Source organism: Lolium perenne, chromosome 6, assembly GCF_019359855.2.
Source record: "Lolium perenne isolate Kyuss_39 chromosome 6, Kyuss_2.0, whole genome shotgun sequence".
Taxonomy (NCBI): domain Eukaryota; kingdom Viridiplantae; phylum Streptophyta; class Magnoliopsida; order Poales; family Poaceae; genus Lolium; species Lolium perenne.
In genome coordinates, this window is record NC_067249.2 from 81,503,361 (window position 1) to 81,525,180 (window position 21,820).

General features: G+C 42.6%; 4 protein-coding genes across 6 annotated transcripts; 1 reads left to right on the forward strand and 3 right to left on the reverse strand.

Annotated features, from left to right (window-relative positions):
* Positions 1 to 4,013: 4,013 nt before the first annotated feature.
* Positions 4,014 to 9,422, reverse strand: LOC127307828 (nudix hydrolase 2). 2 transcript variants are annotated; one of them, XM_071821896.1, is made up of 9 exons: positions 8,009 to 9,422; positions 5,857 to 6,089; positions 5,720 to 5,785; positions 5,382 to 5,519; positions 5,184 to 5,261; positions 4,991 to 5,041; positions 4,851 to 4,885; positions 4,657 to 4,765; positions 4,014 to 4,523 (listed from the first exon to the last, which is right to left on the reverse strand). In XM_071821896.1, the coding sequence occupies exons 1-9, from the start codon at positions 8,352 to 8,354 to the stop codon at positions 4,476 to 4,478; spliced, it is 1,104 nt and encodes a 367-aa protein (XP_071677997.1). In that variant the 5' UTR covers positions 8,355 to 9,422; the 3' UTR covers positions 4,014 to 4,475. The 2 variants fall into 2 exon arrangements, with proteins under 2 accessions (XP_071677997.1, XP_071677996.1); XM_071821895.1 differs by having other exon boundaries at positions 4,014 to 4,565.
* Positions 9,423 to 10,685: 1,263 nt separating this feature from the next.
* Positions 10,686 to 14,073, reverse strand: LOC127307825 (pentatricopeptide repeat-containing protein At1g51965, mitochondrial). Its single transcript, XM_051338605.2, has 2 exons — positions 13,324 to 14,073; positions 10,686 to 12,342 (listed from the first exon to the last, which is right to left on the reverse strand). The coding sequence occupies exons 1-2, from the start codon at positions 14,026 to 14,028 to the stop codon at positions 11,137 to 11,139; spliced, it is 1,911 nt and encodes a 636-aa protein (XP_051194565.1). The 5' UTR covers positions 14,029 to 14,073; the 3' UTR covers positions 10,686 to 11,136.
* A 162-nt stretch (positions 14,074 to 14,235) lies between these two features.
* On the forward strand, positions 14,236 to 19,900 carry LOC127307826 (endoribonuclease YBEY, chloroplastic). The gene is made up of 14 exons (XM_051338606.2): positions 14,236 to 14,398; positions 14,583 to 15,346; positions 15,432 to 15,683; positions 15,769 to 15,864; positions 16,301 to 16,475; positions 16,575 to 16,658; positions 16,744 to 16,844; positions 17,294 to 17,386; positions 18,025 to 18,096; positions 18,385 to 18,504; positions 18,597 to 18,647; positions 18,766 to 18,951; positions 19,087 to 19,480; positions 19,584 to 19,900. Exons 2-13 carry the CDS (start codon positions 15,023 to 15,025, stop codon positions 19,111 to 19,113), a joined length of 1,581 nt encoding a protein of 526 aa, XP_051194566.1. The 5' UTR covers positions 14,236 to 14,398; positions 14,583 to 15,022; the 3' UTR covers positions 19,114 to 19,480; positions 19,584 to 19,900.
* Positions 19,901 to 19,984: 84 nt separating this feature from the next.
* LOC127307829 (protein OXIDATIVE STRESS 3 LIKE 2) lies at positions 19,985 to 21,545 on the reverse strand. 2 transcript variants are annotated; one of them, XM_051338610.2, is made up of 3 exons: positions 21,210 to 21,545; positions 21,038 to 21,116; positions 19,985 to 20,444 (listed from the first exon to the last, which is right to left on the reverse strand). In XM_051338610.2, exons 1-3 carry the CDS (start codon positions 21,295 to 21,297, stop codon positions 20,123 to 20,125), a joined length of 489 nt encoding a protein of 162 aa, XP_051194570.1. In that variant the 5' UTR covers positions 21,298 to 21,545; the 3' UTR covers positions 19,985 to 20,122. The 2 variants fall into 2 exon arrangements, with proteins under 2 accessions (XP_051194570.1, XP_051194569.1); XM_051338609.2 differs by having other exon boundaries at positions 21,038 to 21,533.
* Between the last annotated feature and the right edge of the window lie 275 nt (positions 21,546 to 21,820).

The window sequence follows — 21,820 nt, forward strand, 5'->3', positions numbered from 1 at the left end:
GTCGATCTGGTATCCAAGTTAATATGATCCGAGTGTTTATACTCCCTCCATTTATGGTTACCCTACGTTTTGGGTTCGCTCATAGTCAAACTTTACAAATTTTGACTAAGTATGTGAAAAAATTATCAACACTGATAATACCAAATGCATATAGTATGAAAATGAACTTTATGATGACTATAACAATGTTGGTTTTATAGTATAGTTTGTTCATAATTTTTATTATATAATTGTTTAAATTTTATAAGTTTAATTAACTTTGACTAAACTCAAAACTGCAAAGCACATAAAACAGATGGAGTATATAACATGGGACCAAAAAAGAGTAATTTAACATATGAAAATAGGATATTTTTTCGAAGATATCAAAATAGTAATTGGACTATACCCCTATTCCCCTTCATATCCTCTATTTTAGGAGCTTGGCTCCCTCCTCCCCTAAGCCTAAATATCACCAACAACCATGAAATTTAACTCCCACCAACAGCCGTCTATCAGAGGCTGCCTGCCATTGACCGCCGCCAAGCTCAACGCCGTCCACTGCCTTAGCCATAGTCCATTGTCCACCTTCATCGCCCATTTATTTCTCTCCTTTTTATCTTTACGATAGTGCTGAACTGATTTCACAAGCTTACGTAGGACTTATTGGTCTAACGAAATCAATCAAATCAGTCAGTACCACAACCGTGATAACCTACACAAGGCCGAGTGAAGGAGCCAAAGCCAGACAGAGATACAATGCACACGGGTGGAAATGTAGAGGAAAGTCTTCGTCGGAATCCTACGATCCGTCATCGTGCATGCATGTGACACCCAGAGGCCGGAGACCTTTTATTGGGCTAATCATGCATTAGCTGTGCATGATGTGAGATCGTTGACCGTGATATTTTGCTATAGTACAACTCCATTGAATGAATCACAACATAGCTTTTTAATTTTTTTGCAAGAAACTGATATTGATTAACTGCAGATCTTACAGACCAGTCCAGAACAAAGAAGAAAATTACAAGAAAGACCTTCTGGACCTCGACGCCAAGGACGACGAACAAGACGCTGTGCCGGCGCGCCGCCGCACCACCTCCCCTCTGGCCTTGGAACAGGAGGCTCCCCTGTACGAGCGGGAAGTCGACACTCCTCAGATCCGGAGATCCTCGGGTCCATCCTTTTTTTTTCTCTTGGCAAGGACCACTGATTATTAGACGGAGCTTGGACCGTCCCTATCTCCCGCTACAGTGTTAGATAGGCGATTTCTGAATCTCCTCCTCGATCCACCTCGCCGCTGCGCGATTCGGTCGATTCCTCGCCTCCGCCGGCCGCTCCGGCGGCGGGAGGTCGGGGAATCACCGGATCCCAGCGTGTACATAGTGTAGGGTCAAGTTGGTGGCTTGCCGGCGGCGTTGAGGAGGTGACGGCGGCGTTGGCGTGGCCTTTTGTGGAGGCGGGTTCCCTCCCTGTTGGCGGTGCTCTGCTGGGCAGCGCTGCAGGTCTGCCTCCGTCCTGGCGTTCGTGGCTCGGTGGAGCAACGACGCGCCCTTCCCCCGTGCTGGAGGCCGAGGAGCGGCGGCTCCGGCGGGAGATGTTTCTGGAGTTGACGGTGATGGCGAACCAGATCGAAGCCGATGGTGTTGATGCAGGGTGGAGGCTCCTTCGAGCCGAGGTCCGTGGACTTCCCGTCCGTCAGGGGGCTCCTTCCATTCCAAGGTTGCAGAGGAGGAGCGACGGCGGCGCGCCGGCGGCACGTCTTCTTCGACGCCGGTGGCTTTGGTTTCCTTCAGGACTGTGCTGTAATTTTGCTTTTCTTGTGGGTTGTCTTGTAAGGTTCTTGGTTTAATATCACTGTTTTCTTCCCGGCAAAAAAAAAAAAAAAGGACCACTGATTATTTTATCTAGACCCAGTTTAATATTGACCAACTGCAAGCATAGCTCAGTCTCGCGGTGCTCCAGAAGGTTGAACAAGTGGTCTCTAAAATATCTATATTTTGTTCATTATAGAATATATGATATTTCACATCTTAAGGAATTGTAGTTATGCAAGTACTCGTCAAGGAGCCAATAAAAATATTTTGAGAACACATTAGAATTCAAAGTCACAAACAGTGACACCATCATGACAAGCAATCTCAAACCAATTGCATCCAACAAAAAAACATCTAAAATGTTTGACTACAACAGACTGGAGGCTATAAATAAAGAAGATACTCCAATATACCAGCTTACGAGGAGTACTCGGCATATAAAATTACTCCATTGTACTATCTCGGTTCCAAAAAAAAGCCATATATTTTTAACCAGAAGTTAACATCTTATAACTCTCGACAATATATTTTCTTATAGAGTATGCATTTAATATTGTATATGCTTGCAATTTATATATAAAGTTTTTCTAACTTGACTTACAAGACACTGCCTTTTAATTAAAATTATATGACTCATTTTTTGGGAGCTGAAACAGTAACAATGAGGTTGTGCGACTATATCAATTTGATGCTATAAATACTCCCTCTGTTTCATATTTTTTATCGTAATTGTAGTTCACAAGAATTATGAAACAGAGCGAGTACTAAATCAGTAGTAGCTTCTACTATCTTATTTTGCTAATCTCCTGACGTACGATCTGTACAAATTATGGTTAGGCGTATGCACGGATGCTGTCCGTCCATGGTAAAACGACGGCTTTCGAAATCAGGGGGCACGCGCGAGGCGAGGGTGAAAGGAAAGCAAAGAAGATGTGGATGAGATAGTATGTGTTGCAACAATGCATGTGAATGCTGACGGCGACTATGTGAGCAAAAGCAGATCAGCTCGGCTGACCACTGACCAACTGCTATCCTTATCCCTTTTCTAATGCATTTTGTGCTTTCCTGGTCAAGGCTTTGATAGGCAAATTGGTGCGTGTGATGGTGAAATACGGTGTCGTGCATTTTAGGGTATGTATATTCATTGAGAAGTTGCATCTATTGGGATTCCCGTTTGGTATCACTTTTAGAAAAGGCTAAGGTTTTACAGTTTGCTAAATTAGTGTATGAAATGGGCGAAAGCAGGGAAAGTTTAAGGTAAACAAGAAAAGAAGATTTGATGGCAGTCATGGAAGAAATGATCTGAGGGCATGTACAATGGTCATATCTTAGCAGTGCCACGTAGGATAAACGCTGAGGTGGAGGAAAGAGAAAGATGAAAAAAGACTTTGCCTTCTCTTAGCTAAGAGATGATCTCTTAGCACAATCTCTCTCACCATAAATTTAGGATGTCTCGTTACGAAAGATAAGACCAAAAAATAACCCATTGTAGATCATGTTTTATTGTTATATCTAGCTTACGTGACAGGACTAAGATAAGACAGTCTTATCAACCATTGCACATGCCCTGAGGGAAGTCACGCGCGAAAACTCCAGCAAAAGCCCGTAAACTGTTCCCTACTTCTTAGGGTTAAAAAAGTGCAACCAACTCTAGCAGCAACATCATTTTTTTTCCTTCTATTTTATCACTATGTTTCATAATATAAACCGTTTTGGCAAACTCTAGCAGCAACATTACTTTTTTCTTCTATTTTATCACTCTGTGGCTTATATTATGGAATGGAGGTAGTAGTATACTCTATGTTTACTTTTTGTTTAACGCTACAATAATTCAAACATGCATATTTCAGTACAATTTCTCGAAAAGAAAAGTAACAAATGTTGAAGACACCACATAGTTCATGCAAGATAAACAAACTACCGAGCATCATGAATCTCCACAAATGCTCGACAAAATCATCTCAAAGTTGCTCGTGTGCCCACCCATTTTCAGTAGTTTGATGTATCTGAAGGAAATCTTGTAACATAAGTGAATTGCATCATTCCTAGTCTTCTTTGAGCACCTCTCCATCCACTTGTTCCTAGTCGAAGTGCTCATCTTGGTTATCGCTCAGTTTAGCTTCCTAAAAAGGCTTATATTTTGAAACGGAGGTATACTTTTCATAATATAATCCATGCTTATTCAGCATATACATTTCACAGCACCTATACCAAAAAAAAAAAAAAAAGGTTTCATACATTGATACACACACATTATACATGGATCAACAAGTATCCACCATTGTAGCTAAGGCGTCAGAAATATCATTAATGTGAACATCAGCAGTTTTGTTACAGATGAAGAGTACCCTAAATTATGATTATTTTCAGAGTGATAACTTTAGTGCGGGAAAAAACAGCCTCTCTAGGTGTCTTCTTATCGTTGAACTGTGATAACTTCTGGATTTTCGAAGATACCATAAAAGAAAGGGGTATTCAACATGCCAAATATTGTTTGCACCTGGACCATTGGGCACATGTCCACTTTTCTAGGTAGTTAATCAAACTTTATACCAACTTGTCTCAGGAACGCACCCAGCTGCTTCCAGACTCCAGAGTATCCTGGAAGTAGAGGCAAGCATCCCTATTATCAAGCTTCGACATAACCTAATAAGCCCCAAATCCTGTGTAGCACTTCTGTTATCTAGCTATGCATATGTCAACTATCGCCTTGCGCATTTCATCCTCCTGATGGAACGGTTGGTTGATAAATTCGTCAAGTGGCATCCACTCCAAATGGCATAGTCCAAAGGGATTGTTAGCGAAAGCTAACTAATCCTATTGTTCAAGCTGGAACGCATATGAATTATGACGAGAGTACCTGTGCCGCTTCAATCTCTGATTCGTCAACAGAGATGTCAAATGATAACGGCTTCAGTGTGCATATAAAGAGTATATCTGACTTGTCAAATGTGACTTGGTGTGCATGCCTTATGTGAGAAGAGGGAACACAATTAGAAAATCGTTTCACAATGTAAATGCTCAAATAACTTCAATCAATTGTATTTGATATACCTGAAAGCGACCACATCCAGCAAGCAGCTTTCTATCTGAAAAGTAGGCACAGTTGGAACGGAAAATGTCAAATTCGATCATGCTAAATGGCATTATGTTGCAGTTAATTGTAGGGGGGGGGGGGGGGGGGGAGCACATACCCCAGTTTCTTCTCTAACTTCTCTTACGGCTCCAAAAAATATGTCTTCATACTGGACAGCAGAGACGACAAATAAAAAAACAGTAAATCAAATTAAAATGGAGTTGACGAAGTACATTTACAAACAATCCAATTTAGTCTTGCCTTGCTACTTATCAGTCATTTATTTACTAGGAAGTTTCTGCTATGTATACCTTATCAATAAAACCAGTGGGGATCTTCCAGATGCCCGAACAGTGTGATGAGCATTTTCTTTCTTTCACAACAAGCACCTAAGTCCGGAAAGGCATATAGAACAAAGACAATTACATAAACCAGTTAGGATATCTATTTATTTATGCAGTAAGTCATGTTTTTCAAACTAAAATGCAGCACCCAGAATTTATCATAACCTCTTGTTTTTCGTTCATGACAAATGCTCCAACACCAATTTGATGCAGCGAGGTGGAAGGCAAAGCAGCAGGTCCATCTGGAAGCCAACAAGTTAACATCACATACCCTGGTTCTGCATGATGATAAATAAACCCTTCCTGAAAGAAACAGCACTGGCACAGATCAGCTTTAAAAATCAAATGTACAAATACAATAAGAGGTATTTTCTGAAATAAATAAACAAACAAACTGGACACATTGGCTAGAAAGGTAAAATCATTTTTCCCAGGAATAATGACATACAGAAAGGCCTGATGATAAACTAAAGTCAATAAGCTAAACTATAAGGTCAACTTGCCTTTATTGCAATTGGAACTACATCAGCTTGACCTTCCAGTATCATCAACCAGACCCCTCTCTTTCCCTGCAGTATGTAACTCATCAGTCGCCTTTTACATCTACCGACCACTACTTATTGATGGGAGGGCGTATTACCTGCTGACTCCAATAAGATAGTGAGGACCGGAGTGATGCAGAAAATGCATTCAATGTATTTGGTAAAAAGGTAGGGTCAACTACCACTCCACCATATTCATCTTCAAAGGCATTCAACACATCAGTAGTCCTAAGCAATGGCCTACCAGGAGTAACAGCATTAGTTCTCTTGCTCAAAATCATGCCAGTTCCAAATATTGATGATTTTAAGAAAGGATGTCCGAATGCTGAAGCTGCAAAACAACAGTACTGTAAGATAAAAGTATAGAAAGAACCAATCAATTTGTGAGACATTGAACATACAAGCAGAAACTAAAGCAGTGTTCTATCCATTTGAAACCAACCAACATGTTATACATGAAAAGAATCAGAAACTGAATGTTGAATATCTGGTGCACCCTTCTGGGCAGCAGTTTTTTTTTTTTTGCATGCTGAAGGTTCAATATAACTTGGCACATAGTCACCTCATACTGGCCTGCCAAAAGCAACTTGTTTTCTGTTCGAAATCCATGGATGGGGCAGAGAAAAATGGCACCTCAAATAAGAGAAGGAGGGCACAACAAATGCCATTGTTTTGTATCACTCAGTGATTTTGAAGTCTGACCAGATGACAATTCTGAGAGGCCTATCCCTATGCCTCTTAAATAGAACTGGGAAACTTTAACCAATGGGGATTCTCTGGTGATGTTTCAAAATTCCCACTCCCAACTGAACCAGCACACAACCTTGTAAGTGGGAGCACATGCCATTCAGCCTTCTCAATGGAATGATTCCCAACTTTCTATATCACTACCTATTTGGACCACAAAAAGTTGAGAGTGGATTTCTAGCGGAATATGAAATTATATTGGAATGGCAAATTCCATAAGTTCAAAATGTCAGGGAGGAAACATCTGGAAGCATTGTTCGGTGAGCGGTCATCATTGACTCTTCAATCAATGTAACGATCTTATGATAGGTCCAGACTTTTAATTTAGAACAATATAGGCAGGCATACGAATGTTTCAAAATTGTAATGTATTCAAACTTAAAATTTATTTGACACCAAAATAACCGTACAAAATAGAATTGGAATGAAATAGTAGTTTCATGTTCCACAACAGAATCCTAATATTCAACTAGTCACAAGGAAGTCTTCCATAGAAAGAAAAGGCAAATTACAGTCTTTTTACTGATTTTCAAATCACAATTGAAAGAAATGAAAATTTGACTTCTTCAAAAATACACACTGTGCAGTCCAAAACTGAAAGTTTATTATTTCATATCTATGCCCTTCAAGTAAACTTTGCCATTCAAATATTTTCATTTTTAGATGGATAAAAACAAACATTACATAGATCCAACTCTAATCCAGATAAAATATTTACCACATAATCCGGAGCTCGTGCCTGTTTTGTGAGAAATTTTACATGAGCTCCATGAATTCATTATTCTAGCTAAGTGTGTTGTTAGTCTCAACCCTTATCCTTTGCTTCATGCTATCTGTGATGGTTAAAACTATCCTTACAGGGACCTCACCAACGTCTAAGCTTCAAGGTTAGAGCATCTCCACCGGCGGCCCGCAAATAGTCGCCGGCAGGGGCGCCGGCACTGCTGTATGGGGGGCGCCGGCAGTGCATCCTCCATTTGGGGACGCTGTTCCCACACCGGCGCCTCCCAAACGGCGGCCCCCAATTTTTTTCTTTTTACAATGTTTTGAAACAACATATCAATCACATTTTATTCATACAATCACACAATTAGAATTAAATTATTCATGCAATCAAACAAATAGTACTTAAATTATTCATACAATCAATCAAACAAATAGTACTTCAATTATTCATACAACCAAACAAAAAAATATACAACCAAGAAAATAGAAATAAATCATGCATTGTTGGTGGCTCCTCTCCTCGCCCACAAATGCGCAGCTAGATCCGCCTTCAGTTGTGCATGGACATTTGCATCTCGAATTTCATTGTGCATATGAAGAAAAGCGGCAAATTCTTAGGGTACATGCTCTACCTCAGCGAGTGGCCCTTGATAATCAAATGGTTGATCATCCTGCACAGGTGCGTTGCGCTCGCTCTCAATGATCATGTTGTGCATGACCACACGGGCGTTCATCACCTACCACATCTGAGACTCATACCAAGTGAGAGCAGGGTACCTGACAATGGCGAAACGCTGCTCAAGCACCCCAAAAGCACGCTCAACACCTGGCATGTTGCAAAATAAGCTTCCATCTCGTTTGCCGGAGAGGGAATTGTCTTCACAAATGTAGCATACGTCGGGTAGATACCATCAGCTAGACAGTACCCCTTGTTGTATGCGTGGTCGTTTACCTCAAAATTCACGGCAAGAGCTTGTCCCTCAGCTAGCCAGCGCTGCAACACGTTGATATCATTGTTTGTTCCTGCCATGCCAAAAAAATGCATGCCAAATCCAAAGCTCATGGCCTGCCACCGCCTCAGGAATGACACAGCACTCACCAGTATGTCCCTTGTAGATCCCATGCCAAGCAAAAGGGCAATTCTTCCAGCCCCAATGCATAGTCAATGCTTCCCAGGAAATCCTCTTGTTGCATTTTTTTGCAGGATCCAAGCTGTATCATCTTCTCTTGGTGCTCTCAAATAGTAGCAAAAGGGCAAACCTATGCAATCTTGCTTGGCCCTATGAATAGTCAATGCTTCCCAGGAAATCCTCTTGTTGCCCCTATGAAGTACTTGTCGTACTCCTTGACGCCGTGGACAATCTTCAAGAACAACTCCTTGTTCATCCTAAACCGCCGCCGAAATTCCTTCGGCGAATGAGTCGCGTCGTCGTTGAAGTAGTCAACATCAAGCAGCATTGCGCCGGCTTGACAATGCCGATTGATGTTCCTCCTCTTGCCTGGCTTTGAGCCGCCACGCCGAGGCACGACGAACTGCTGCCGCCGCCGAACAGCCTAAGCGTTCTGCTCCTCCGTGAACAGCTGCACCATCATCTCGTCGTCGTTGTCCATCGCGGCAATCGGACGAACACCTTGCGGGTGGGGCGGTTGTGCTGCGGTGGCGGCGAGCTCTGTTCCGGGCGAAACAGCGACCGCCGGTCGAGGGGGTGGCGGCCGTGTCGATGGACGACGATTCCTAGACAGGCGGCGGTTTCTATTGCAAGCAGGGGGCGCGGCGGCGACGGCGACGATCTAGAGGGGTGGGAGTCGGCTCGGGCGTGGGTAGGAGGTGGGAAATCGGTGTGTCTGGCTGCCAGGCGGAGCCCACGCTCGTTTTCAGACGTGACGCGAGGCGCCGGCGCGCCCGATCCGCGCCCTTGGCGAACGGGCCGGCACGGGGTTGTCGGCGATTCTATTGAGCTCGAAAATTGGCCGGCGCCGTTTGGGGCGCACCGGTGTGAGCCCATTTTCGCTGCCGGCCCCCAAAACGCTATCGGGGCCGCCGGTGGAGATGCTCTTAGGTACTCCCATGTCAATGATGAATTTCCGCGAAATATTCTTTCTGATATCAAATACACCATGATGATGTGTTAGATTGTTCTGCTGATTACATTCTTATTGAGATCATAGTTGCTATTTACTGGTCTTGATTCTGAAAAAACAAAGATAAAATCTAGTTCACATAATCGATTCATCATCAAGTTCAAATGTTCAAATATATCCTGTGGATTGAAAAACCAGAGGTGATTTAATATTAAGAGAATCAGCTGTGCGGAAATAGATATCTGGCTGCTGCCATATTTTAAAAACATGGCCATGACGAAATCTTCAAGCGTGACGAAAAACCTGGGTCACCCAAGAAAATTTAATTGCTACCATCCTCCGACCAAGCCCCGTGTAGGTAAATTATAGTAGAAAAAAAGATAACTAAAAATGCAGTTGGTCAACTTTTACTTTGGATGCGGAATCTACTATATTCTGCATTCTTACATGTTGTAAATGATCGAAGTTGTTGATACACAATTCTTTGACAAGACATGTTCACTTTTATAATACAAAGGGAGGATGAACTTTAAGCCATTCCCTTGCAATACGCATATGTCCCTTACAATATTCCCACGTTACCCAAAAAACTGTAACAATCCATCTTCCATTATGCTGTTTAATGTAAGCGTATCAAATCATTCAGTATGTACTGACATTAAGAGGAGCAAGTACATTTTAGTTTCTATTAAACTCTGCTTGCACTTTAATAACCCCATAAACAAGGAATAATAGGTACAGAAGTACTTTTGGGGTGGAGGGTGTACTTTGCAAAGTTTTAGATTCCCAGACTACAGGTTTGAAAACTGGTGATGCAGGTAAACGGTAAACATTACGAGCAACAAGAGTTGGTTAAAACAGAATAAAATCTTCACACTTAAGAAGGTGCCACATTATCTGACAAATTGATAGCATATTGTCATGTTGCCAAGAAGGTTGACAGCAACAAATCACATCCACCAAAATGTCATCGATATCTTATCCTAATGCAATGAAAATTCTTGTCACAACTTGCGAGAATACAATGAATTAGGAGGTTTATAATGGACTACTTTTTTTTCCAAGCTGAAATTGCTCAGAAAGGAATCTAGTTTCATTCCTCCTGAGTGGTGCCCTGATTGCCACCTTATTGGTGACAAGATGCACAGAAGCACAAGATCATGTGAAGGATGCTGGGTAGTTGAGAAAGTATATTTACCATAGGAAATATGCAGAATCATGTTAAACCAATGACCTGATGGCACAAATAATTCTCATTTTTTAAGGAGAATTATTCCTGTAATCAATAGGCTTGTTCCGACACAATTACCTTATTCGCGGTCTGTTGGGTTCTCGATTTGGTTCCATGGTACACCACCTCACAAAAGCATCCTTTAATCAAATCTCAACAGTCACCAAGTTACCTCTTTCTGATATCATGGATCTTCCATCTTGTCTCAGTTACATAAAATAGGATGACAAAATTACACTCACAGTCATTATGTCGGTATCTATTGAAGTTTTAACTGCAAGAACCCACGTATCTGAAGGAATTGGAAATGGGGATTCCTTGCTTTCTTGAACAACCATTGATTTTGAGTTATACACAATTCCCTATCCAGCACATGGTTCACAATTTGTTCAGAAGTGTGACACAAGTAACCGTGTAGTATGCCTGACTAAGTGACCCCTAACTTATCGTTCCAAAGGAAAGAAGGGACCCAGAAAATTTCAGTAATGACTGAACATATAGTTTGATATCATTGGAGCATTGAGATACAGTTCAACTGTAAACAGAGTCTTAGGAGCACAACATGAAGAACCAGAGCACATCCCTGTCACCATCATCTTAGCGGACTGACGACCCAACCTGTAACCCGAGCTGGCTTTCTTATTCGTACTGTTCTCTGAGATCTACTTTCCAATCGCTCAAGTATTGAGTAAGTTATTGAGTCAGGAGTTAGCCCTTGCTGCTTCATAGTTTCATAATATTTATCAGCTTCTGCTGTCTTCCCCCGCCTCTCCAAACAATCAAGTAAAATGTTATACGTTACAATATTAGGGATGCATCCCTCTGCAATCATGTCATCAAATAAGCTGCATGCCATATCAACCTTATTCGATTTTCCAAAGCATTCAATCAGTATGCTGTAGGTGAAGACATCCGGATCATATCCTTTCTCCTGCATCTCTTTGAAAAGCATGTGCGCTTCATCGAGATCTCCGTTTTTTCCAAGACAGTTTATCAAAGAATTGTAAGTGATGACATCAGGTTTACAACTGCTAGCTTCCATTTCTTCAAACAATCCAGATGCCTTATCAACTAAGCCAACTCTACCATAACTTGATATCATAATATTGTATGTAAAAAGATCCGGAGCAATCCCATTAGCTTTCATCTTTTCAAGTAGACTGGTTATGAAAGATACCTGCTTAAGCTTTCCGAGGACTGAAAAGACCATATTGTACATGCTAACATCTGTAGCAATCCCTTTTTCAGGCATCATATGTAGGAGATCTATAGCCTCTAATGTTTTTCCTGAATTGCATAACACCTCAAGCATTGAGACGAAAGCCTCCCTGTCTCCATTTTCACAGGAGTTCCACATACGACAGAAAACATTGTGTGCCTCACTGGCATGCCCAGACTTGCAAAGTGACTTGACCAAATAAGAATAAATTGATCTGTTCATATATCTATCACAGATATCCAGGACCTCATTTAGTCTATGCAGTTGTCCTTCTGTTGCCAAAATATCCAGTGTAATGCTGTATGTGAATTGATTTGGCTGGCAGTCACCCTTGATCATTTTGGAAAGTACAAAAATTACCTTGTCCACCATCTTGTTCTTACCAAGAGCCTCGATAAGAGTATTATAAGCAATAAGGTTAAGAGCACATCCTTTTGATACCATTTCATCAAAGAATAAGAGAAATTTAGAGGTCTTCCCAGCCCTCCCAGACATTCTAATTAGTATAGTATATGTGTATGCATCTGGCTCACAGTATTTCTGTTTCATATCTTCAAAGACTTTGTAAGCTTGGTCAACCTGCATAACTAACAAATATCAGCTGCCAACATTTTAAAAATGGCAAACCTATTGGATATGCATATCAATGTGTTATGCGTCAAATATTAAAATGTGAGGAGGATGGGATACCCTAAGCTAATTTTTTATCAGATGGTGAGCATTAAAGATTGAGACAAACAAAGCAACTTCACATTCCACTAACAAATAAGTTGGCATTTCAGAGATATACAAGATTATTGAACTTGAACACCTGACACTTCATTGGTGATATTACTATACCCAATTTGAGGTGGGCACGATGTAACATTTATTTATTGCTCAACAATAGAAACCATACTCGACATCTAATTAAGCGAGGCCAAGATCTTTAAAGGAGGCAGACTACATCAGCAATAGCAAGGTATGTAAATTCATGCTCCTAAAAGCATCGGTCATGCATCTAAACCGGGCGCAGGACATGATAAAACCCACTAGACTTTAGGTTCATATTGGATGCTTTAAGTTGAGTTAGTGGAAAAGCTTCAGTAGTTGCAATGAAAACTATAGGCTCATTTTAGCGAGGTATGTAGGATCCAAAGTCCAACATTAACTAGTCCGACCTAGCACGAGAATGGCTATTATCAATACTACTCTATAATCATTTATGTGGTCACGAAAGCTCAACTTAGGTCTTGTAATCAAATAACGTCAATTACTGCACCAACAGAATCCCTCTGCGTTGCAAAACCATTTTTACAGACTGCTCGAAGTCTAGCTAATAGGCGTACCAGTTTCAACACAGAGAAGCACTTTGTGAAACAAACAAAAAGTTCTACCACTCACTCAGGCTTTCTCAATCCTAATTCTACAGGCCTCGATTGACTGGTACGTCAAACAATCACAGGAAAGAAACATAGTACAAAGAACATGAGGCAATACATTTTGCAGACGAACTCCTAGATTAGGAAAAAAAAACTGCAAACACCCATGTATATAAGTAAATATGTCAATTTGTCGTACCATGCCAGCCTTGGCGAGAGCATCAAGCAGCATGTTATATGCAAATATATCGAGCTTGTAGCCCTTCCTGCGCATTTCGTCATACACCTGGAAGCCCCTGGAGACTTCCCTGCTCCTCAAATGCGCCTGCAGAATGCACTTGTAGGTGTACCCATTGAGCCTGAGCCCCCACTTCACGGCCAGGTCGAGGCACTTGGCCACCTCCACGCCGATCCCGACGAGCAAGTTGACCGTGGAGATGTTGCCGGCGACGCCGTCCCGCCCCATCTCGGCGACGAGCCTGAGCGCCTCGCCGGGGTCCGCCCTGGTGCGGAAGAGCAGGGCGAGGGCGCGGTTGTAGGAGAAGGCGTCGTGGCGGAAGCCCGGGAGGGAGGCGGGCGCGAAGCGGAAGAAAGCGAGCGCGAGGGCCGGGTCCGGGGAGAGCGCCTTGACGACCTCGGAGGCCTCGGCGGCGGTGAGCGTGAGGCGGAGGCCGCGCAGGTAGTCGGCGAGGTCGGCGAGCGGGGTCGGGGAGGCGGCGGCGGGGGAGCGCAGGATGCGCGCGACGGCGCAGACGAGGTGGCGGCGCGGGAGCGGGTGGCCGCGCGGGTCGAGGGGGGTCGCGGGAGGAGTTGGGGAGACGGTGACGGTGAGGGAGGGGCCCGTAGGTGATGGCGTCGCGGCGGCGATGCGGCCGGAGTAGGTCGTCCCGACGCGGCGGGGCATTTTGGCGTCTGGTCTGGTCTGGTGGGGGGTCTCGGTCAGGGGGAATTTTATTTTTTGCCCCTATTTACTTAGCACCTCTACTATTTGCCCTCCATTAGTTTGACCTTTCTTTTTTGCCACGGTTTAGTTTGGTACTATATTATTTGCCCTCTCACAGGTTGGCCCCACCAGCTATGGCGAAAATACCCTCAGTACTGGATCGATCAAAGTGAGTTGAGCTGCCTGGGGCTGTTCGTTCTGTCTCGCGTCTTCACGCACAGAGCCTCTGGTTCAAGAACAGGAACTTGGCGGCGGCGGCGGTAGTCTTCACGCAGCTCCGGCCGCCGGCGGAAATCCACGAAAACGGGCGAGCTCTCCCTCGCGACGCTAGGTAATCTCATCTCCCTGTCCCTCTCTGCTAATTCCATGGAAAAAAGACGACCTAGGGTTACGATTTTGGGGCTCTGGCCGTCGGCGATGAACTGCTGCTCGCTGCTCTGTTCTCTTGTTTCGATTCGTCGCTAGTATCTGCTCCTCTAAATCTTGGGATCCCCTAACTATTGGTTGTTTTGTAGTTGATGCAGATGACGGATTTTAGATGATTTTCTCTCAGTAATTGTTCATTATGACTGATCTGGGCAAATTTCAATTCAATCTGGCACGCGGGGCTAGGTGTGCTTCTTCAGCGACGATTTCCGTCGGGTGTGTACCCAGGGCAATTCAGTCCTCAGTTTTTCCCCTAAATCCTCTAAACAAAAGAAAGTAAGTGAAAAGGGCAAATAATATAGTTACCAAACTAAACGGTGGCAAAAAAGAAAGGTCAAACTAATGGAGGGCAAATAGTAGAGGTGCCAAGTAAATAGGGGCAAAAAATAAAATTCCCCGTCGGTCAGAGGCGTTTGGGGGACTAAACCCAAGTGCAGCGTGGTTTAACCCTATCATCTTCTTCCTGCCGCCGTCTCTCGAGCTAGAACCTTCTAAACCCCCACCACACGCGCGCGACCTCCGCCTCCCGATGGCGCGGCTCCACCACCTCCTGGCCCGCGCGCTCGCCTCCCACCACCTACTCCGCCCGTCTCCGCTCCCTTTCTCAGCGCGGCCGACTCTCCCGCTGCACTCGCCGCCGCCGCCGCCGCATCCCCATCCCCATACCCGCAGCGCACCCCCTTTCCTCGCCGCCGCCTCGCGGTACTACGGTTCACCCGCATCCAGACGGCGTCGGCGCGGTTCAGCCCCGCCGATGCTGCCGAGGCGGAGGCGGGCGAGGCGGAAGGGCCCGAGCGAGCTCAGCGTCCAGATCGGCATCGAAGAAGCCCTCCCCGACGACCCCCTAATCCTGGTGATCATTACCTTCCGCACGCAATCTCCCCTGCATGTAGCTGTTACGCAATTAACGCGTCTCCAACTGTGAAATTTCCTGGCAGAGTATCGCAGAGGCGCTTCGAACGGATGTTGGGAGGGCGATGAAGCTGGCATTCCACAATCTGGAGAACTCGGAGTACAAGACCAGGGACACTTCCATAAGAAATGTGGGTACCTACAACAGGGTCGAGGTCTCTCTGCTGCTCTGCGATGACGGTTTCATCAGGAGGCTGAACAAGGAATGGAGGGACGAGGACCATGCCACGGACGTCCTGTCGATGTCGCAGCATATCCCGGGCCTTGATATCCCCATCGTAAGAACTGAGGCGTGCTAGTTTGTTTGCTACGGATGGTTTTCATCTGATATTGTTTTCTTATATGTTGGGTTTGGTTCAACAGCTGCAGTTGGGTGACTTGGTAATTTCGGTCGAGACAGCCTGTCGGCAGGCAGAGGAAAGAGGCCACACGCTTCTTGATGAGATGAGAATTCTCACGGTTAGCCTGTTTCGCGTATTGCTAGCATCACACCCGCTTTTTTTATTATTATTGTGGTGCCATGTGTTCCCGTTTATTTCGTAATGTTGCACCTTGACCAATACACAATCAGTGAACAAACGTAGTTCTTGTCTGATTTATCATTGACCAAACATAGTGATTCTGATAATGGTAGCATTGGGTTCGTATCACAGTTAGCAGAATTAAACATTAAGGAAGTTGGATCACTAATGGCAGCATGACATGCATTAGCAATATAGGTTTATATTTACTTCGTAGTTTTTTATTTGATTTATTACCAAGATAATGCTTCAACTTTGACCTATTAGTCTACTTCTGGTGTATTTTGTGAAGAAGCTTGCAAGCGACTGTTCAACGATGGAATAGCTTGCTGCTCACAGCCCTATTCTATGCTAACCAACTTAATCATCATCAGGTGCATGGATTATTGCATTTATTGGGCTTTGATCATGAACTCGGCAAGGAGGCTGAAGAAGAGATGGAGAAGGAAGAAGAACAAATATTAAGTACTCTTGAATGGAAAGGGAAAGGACTCATTAGGAGTGCATATCATTTCAGTACCGATATGGATCATTCAGAAAATTCTGATGGTAGGTTGCCCTTACACGTTTATTATGTGTTTTTATTTTTATCCAAAGGGTTGCCTTCTGTTTCTTATCACTGGAGTACCTCTGAATTATTGTATGTAGAGGCCAATAGAGATGTAGAGAAAATGAGCTTACGGGAGGGTCATCATCAGCCAAAACTGACCCATATAGTATGTGATATAGATGGTGAGTTGATGTAGCATCAAGAATTATACTGTTTCTGCTGGATTTTGCCAACTTCGTGAATAACTTATTTTGAAAAATTATTAAGCTACTCTCGTGGATGATGAAGGACACCTGCGTGCAGAATCTATGGAACCTTTGAGAGAGGCTATATCACGGGGAGTAACTGTTATCATGGTTACTGGGAGGGTGAGTTTTACTTGTTGTATTAGCCATGAATGCAAAGATATTCGATCATGCAATGTGAATGGCCCTGATCTGAGGTTGGGGTTGGTTCCGACACTTTCCTTAACAGTATTATATCTATCATTGATATGTGTAGCTTTCTCACAGCATGAAAGAGTATGTTAAGTAACCTCGACGAAAGTTGGAAGCTATTTCCAGGAGGGTGTTCAGTGATTTGATATAGCTTCTATCTTAGTTGCAGCTTCATTCTGATGGAATTCAAATAATAAGTAATATGTTTTGACTTGTGATGATATACAGCTGTCTGTTTGTGATATTAACATTAAGCACACTATGAAGTGTACTAAAAAATTCAGTAGCAAAACGTTTTTGAATTTTACCATCAGATGACTGCATTTTTAGTTTAATTGCATGTTTCTAATATTTTTTTGGCTTTCCTCACTTTTAATTAGACCCGGGCTTCCACCATAGCAACTTTCAAGCTTCTTAATATGGAAGGAAAAGATGAATTTATATCGGAGAATTCACCTGGTGTATTTCTACAGGTACATCCTCTCCATGCTTACTTGAATAGCTCTAGATAGTAAAAATTCGCTCTCAAAACTTTGTGGCTTTGTGCCAGTGTTCTTTCGACACCAATGTCCTTTTTATCTTCAAATTGAACACGCCTTTTCATCTTTGAGTAACGTTTTGTGTGTCCAACTGTTCTACTGGATCTGGGACCCTTTTCCTTATGTGAGTAACCCTGCTTTATGTTATCTATTTGTTTTAGTGTGTGCTTGGGTGTGTGTGCATGCTTGTGTGTGTAATTGCTCTTTCGAAGAGATGCAGCACTGAAATGTTATGGGTTTTTTCCCCAACGGGATATGATTTAGATGTGTTGATGCTCAAGTCTTGAGAAAGTATTGAACTGCTTTAAGTTTTGCCCAATCCATGTGAATTGTTTCTGCGGCTCTGTAAGATGTACTACATCAGTTTCATTACATATGAATCTGGAATCAAATTTAAAAATTGCAAGCGTATACATAATGATAAGGTAGATGGAAGTGAGTGTCGAGCTCTTGTCATTGTCTTTTTTTTTTTGTCATTGTCATTCTTTATACTTGAACAAAAATCATATTGCATCATTTCTTTTCCAATTGACATTTTACCCTTATAATGTTGGTGTTTCTCTTGGATGCAGGGTTCACTTGTTTACGGAGGGAATGGCCAACTGATTTATAGAGCAAACTTGGATGTGGATATATGCAAGGAGGTAGTCATTTGCAATATCTCATCTAACTAGTTTCTGCTGGCAGCTTTACTTTCCATCAAAAAATTTAATGATATGTGTTCTATTTTTTTATTAGGAAGATTTATAGGGCACTTTGTTGAGCTTGTATGCTCTTTATCATGAGTTTGGATGTTAGGCATGAATGTACTATATTTGAACTCGCTTTCCTTTTGTATCAATTATTTGTTGACTGGTTAAGATTTATGTCTCTCTTTTAGGTGCATATAAGATCGTCAGATATTATATATTAGTTCTTTTTTTCATTGGCAGGCATGTTTGTACTCCTTAAAGAATAAAACTCCTCTTGTTGTATACTGTGAGGAACAATGTTTGACCTTGTTTGAACATCCTTCTGTTGACTTGTTGCACACTCTGCACCATGAGACCAAGGTACAGTATTTGGGTTTTTGCTAGATAAAATTCCTTCTCCTTCCTTTCTAACTATGTTAAGCAGTTGAGCCAACTTTGAAATTTTGGCACAGGTAGAAGTAATGCCTTCAGTTGAAGACCTCTTAGAATGTTCATCCATTCAGGTTTGTTACTGTAACTATGGCAAATGCAAAGTTGATATGTCCTTAAGGTTGATACGTTTTACTATTTTCGGATCAACTTTGTAATGAGTGAACTTACACAGCTTACTTGCATTTGCAGAAGTTGCTTTTCCTTACCAATGCGGAGGAAGATATATCTGTCCTAATACAGCATTGGTCAGAATTAACAGAAGGGAAAGCATGTGTTGTCAAAGCGCAGCCAAATGCACTTGAGATTGTTCCCCTTAATGCTTCTAAAGGTGGTGGTATCAGGGTGCTACTTGACCATCTTGGAATAACTGAAGATGTACGAATCCGTTCCATAAATGAACTACATTTACTGTTCCTTTTGTATATAATTATTTCATCTTGTATTGTGCTCACTTAGAAAGCATCATCACCACTAAGAATTTATTTACAAGTATGATGTCTGCTTATGCAGTCTGATCTTGAGGCTGTTGGAGACTAAGGACCTGTTCGGAACATCTTCGCTCCTCCACAATTGATTCTGGAGCGGATGGAGCTGCAGTGCAATTTTACGGATCAGCTCAAACCGAGCTCTACATGCTCCATGGATTTCCACGGAGTGGAGAGCTTCAGAACGGGCTCTAAACCAGATGGCCAAGCAACAAGTGATCCAACTGATATGATTATTGAAGTATTCTTTAGCAAGAGAGTATTTATGGAGAAAGCTTGAGATATTTTAAGAAATGGCATGTATGGGATGCACAGAAGGCAACAATTAGTTCTCCTGCAACCATGTACTTCAGAAAAGGGATGTGGATGTTGGGAGTGACAAGTTTGATATATTTCCTTAAGATGTGGGCGTTGGAGAGGTAAGTTTGATATTTCTTTGAGGTCATAAGGTTTTGAAGTTCTAAATCATGCACCTGTAGTAGTTTCATCTGGATTTATGAGAACCTTTTCCCTTGTTAACAGATGTCCTTAATGGAGCTGGCCAGAAATGAAAACCAGACGAGCCTATCCATATGATATCATGAAGACAAACACCAATTGAAACGTTTTTCAACCTGTGACTACGTTATATAACAACTCCTGTGCCCCTTGATTCTGAGCAACCTTTCATTGTCATTATTCATGAAAATATTGATTTTGCACATAAATACTTGTACAGTTGTCCTTTGAAGAACATTTGTAATGATTGTTTAGCCCATCGTTCCCCCATCTGATGACAATTTGTTTATAAGGAATCATGGGAAAGTTTAACGGAAGTAGCTGTAAGCTGCTGTATGATCTATTGAGTTCTTCTGATTATGGTTGACCCTGTGTCACTCCATTCATCTTTACAGTTAACCTTCTTACAGACTAATAGTATAAAATAAAACAAAGAAAAATTAGGTTGATTGCAGAAGGAAAATTAGTTTGAATTACATTATGAAAGTGTACAATAAGTACAGCATGTTTGTGGGAAGTGGAGACTTGGCGTTCTATTTCTATATTTCCACGGTTTCACTTTGTTAAGAGTTCATATGCATTTGTACATCTTTGTCATTCTGCTGTGCAGCTAAATTAGCACTGCTGCACAAGAGGTTGGTGCTGCTTGCTCTGGACAACAGACAAGCAAATGAACCTTTTGAAGGCCTCTTCCCTATCATCTTGTTGCCTATCTTCTGTGAGTGATTCGTCCGCTGATTCATCCCTAATCCTGCTTTATAGCTCTTGCATGTCTTCATCCTCTTACTGTAAGTTGCTTCTTTACCAAGGTCTTGAAGACATGTAGCACCAGATATTGATGTGAAGGACTGGGACTTTCCTTGGTAGTACTTGGACAGCCCTCTCCTGTGGAAATTGAATAACTTGTTAGAGATTAAAAAAAAATGCTTTTCATCTCAATTGGATTTTTTTTAACTGGCATAGATACGGTGACTCTTTCAGAACTATGACATATTGTTCTCCTGTTATTCAATCTATCTTCTGAGTAAAATGTTCTTAATGATCTCAAAGTTGCTTAGTTGCATAGTTACATTGAATGTCTATGTTCTTGTAATATATTTTGTGCAAAATGTAACCTCTACAGGTTATCGCTTAGTAGTATCATTCAGAATTCAACCATGGGATTTGAAGATCTGTATCAACCAGTAGTTTTCTAGTATGGAAAAGGAACTAGCCACCAGTGTAACACATGATTATGATTGGAAAGAAAATAGTACTCCCTCCGTCCAGGAAAGGATGTCTCAGATTTGTTTTAATTTAAATGTATCTATACACTAAATATTGGCTAGATGTATCCGAATTTAGACAAATGCGAGACATCCTTTTTGAGACGGAGGGGTGGTAGTTTAGAGCTATGAAGATTCTATACCATTTTGTTTGATGTCAAATAAAACTTGAGATAACTGAATACTTGTGCAGGGGGGCGAAGCATGATGTACCTGGCAGGAAGCTGGGCTAGCAGCGAAGACAGATCGCAGAGCGGTCCCTCGGAATCCAGATGCAAGGTGCTGGATGACGCTGAGGATGACCCCGAAGAATCGTCAGGTGGAGAATAACTCGCATCATCACTCAGATTCGATGCCAATGAGCACGCTGACCCGCCAGACGTGCCTGAGGCAGAAGCCACGTCAGAGTGATCCTCTCGTAGCTCCAAGCATGCGGCCTCATGGCACACATCCATGCTGCGAGCTTCATCCATTTCAGGATAGAACAGAAGTCAGGAGCAAATAGGGAGAGCAAGTGAACAACGGTTATCTCTTATGTTCGGAGCTTCGACGGCAAACTATATATGCAGACGCAAATAGGAAAGGAGGAAAGAGGGAAAGAAGATAGGCCTCCGTCAACTTCCGTAGTTCCGTGGGTAAACGGGCGTCTTGCCCGTCCAGATAGGCCTCCGTCGACTTGTACGACGAAAAGTGAAAGCCAGAACAAAACCTATCCTTACCGTGGAATCGCTTGTGCCATCTTATCGATCACGAACCAATTATGTGTTTCCACGTTACTGTCGGAAGTGTTTGTGCATGTGGGAACACTTGTGCTTCTCAAGGGAACAAGAAACGGGAACATGTGTTGGTAGCAATTATAGGCGGCATGTGTGAGAACGACGCGGATAAACTACACTGGCTCACGATAACTATCTTATCTTACGGGACTGTCGATCGATCGGCGGCTTGGCAGGGTTAGGAAAATGAGGCTTATCCCCGCGGATTAGGGTGGATAAG

Bases quoted from the DNA above. Each gene is read 5' to 3' on its own strand.
- LOC127307828 (XM_071821895.1), bottom strand. From the start codon at position 8,354: ATGGGATCTACAAGGGACATACTGGTGAGTGCTGTGTCATTCCTGAGG. The intron at 4,886-4,990 runs GTATGTGCTCCC...CCTACTTTTCAG, and splicing joins AAGTTAGAGAAGAAACTGGG to ATAGAAAGCTGCTTGCTGGA. The intron at 4,766-4,850 runs GTATATCAAATA...TTCTCACATAAG, and splicing joins CTGGATGTGGTCGCTTTCAG to GCATGCACACCAAGTCACAT.
- LOC127307825 (XM_051338605.2), bottom strand. From the start codon at position 14,028: ATGCCCCGCCGCGTCGGGACGACCTACTCCGGCCGCATCGCCGCCGCG. The intron at 12,343-13,323 runs GTACGACAAATT...TTAGTTATGCAG, and splicing joins CTCTCGCCAAGGCTGGCATG to GTTGACCAAGCTTACAAAGT.
- LOC127307826 (XM_051338606.2), top strand. From the start codon at position 15,023: ATGGCGCGGCTCCACCACCTCCTGGCCCGCGCGCTCGCCTCCCACCAC. The intron at 15,865-16,300 runs GTTAGCCTGTTT...AATCATCATCAG, and splicing joins ATGAGATGAGAATTCTCACG to GTGCATGGATTATTGCATTT. The intron at 16,476-16,574 runs GTAGGTTGCCCT...TATTGTATGTAG, and splicing joins TCATTCAGAAAATTCTGATG to AGGCCAATAGAGATGTAGAG.
- LOC127307829 (XM_051338609.2), bottom strand. From the start codon at position 21,297: ATGGATGAAGCTCGCAGCATGGATGTGTGCCATGAGGCCGCATGCTTG. The intron at 20,445-21,037 runs GTACATCATGCT...CAATTTCCACAG, and splicing joins CTAGCCCAGCTTCCTGCCAG to GAGAGGGCTGTCCAAGTACT.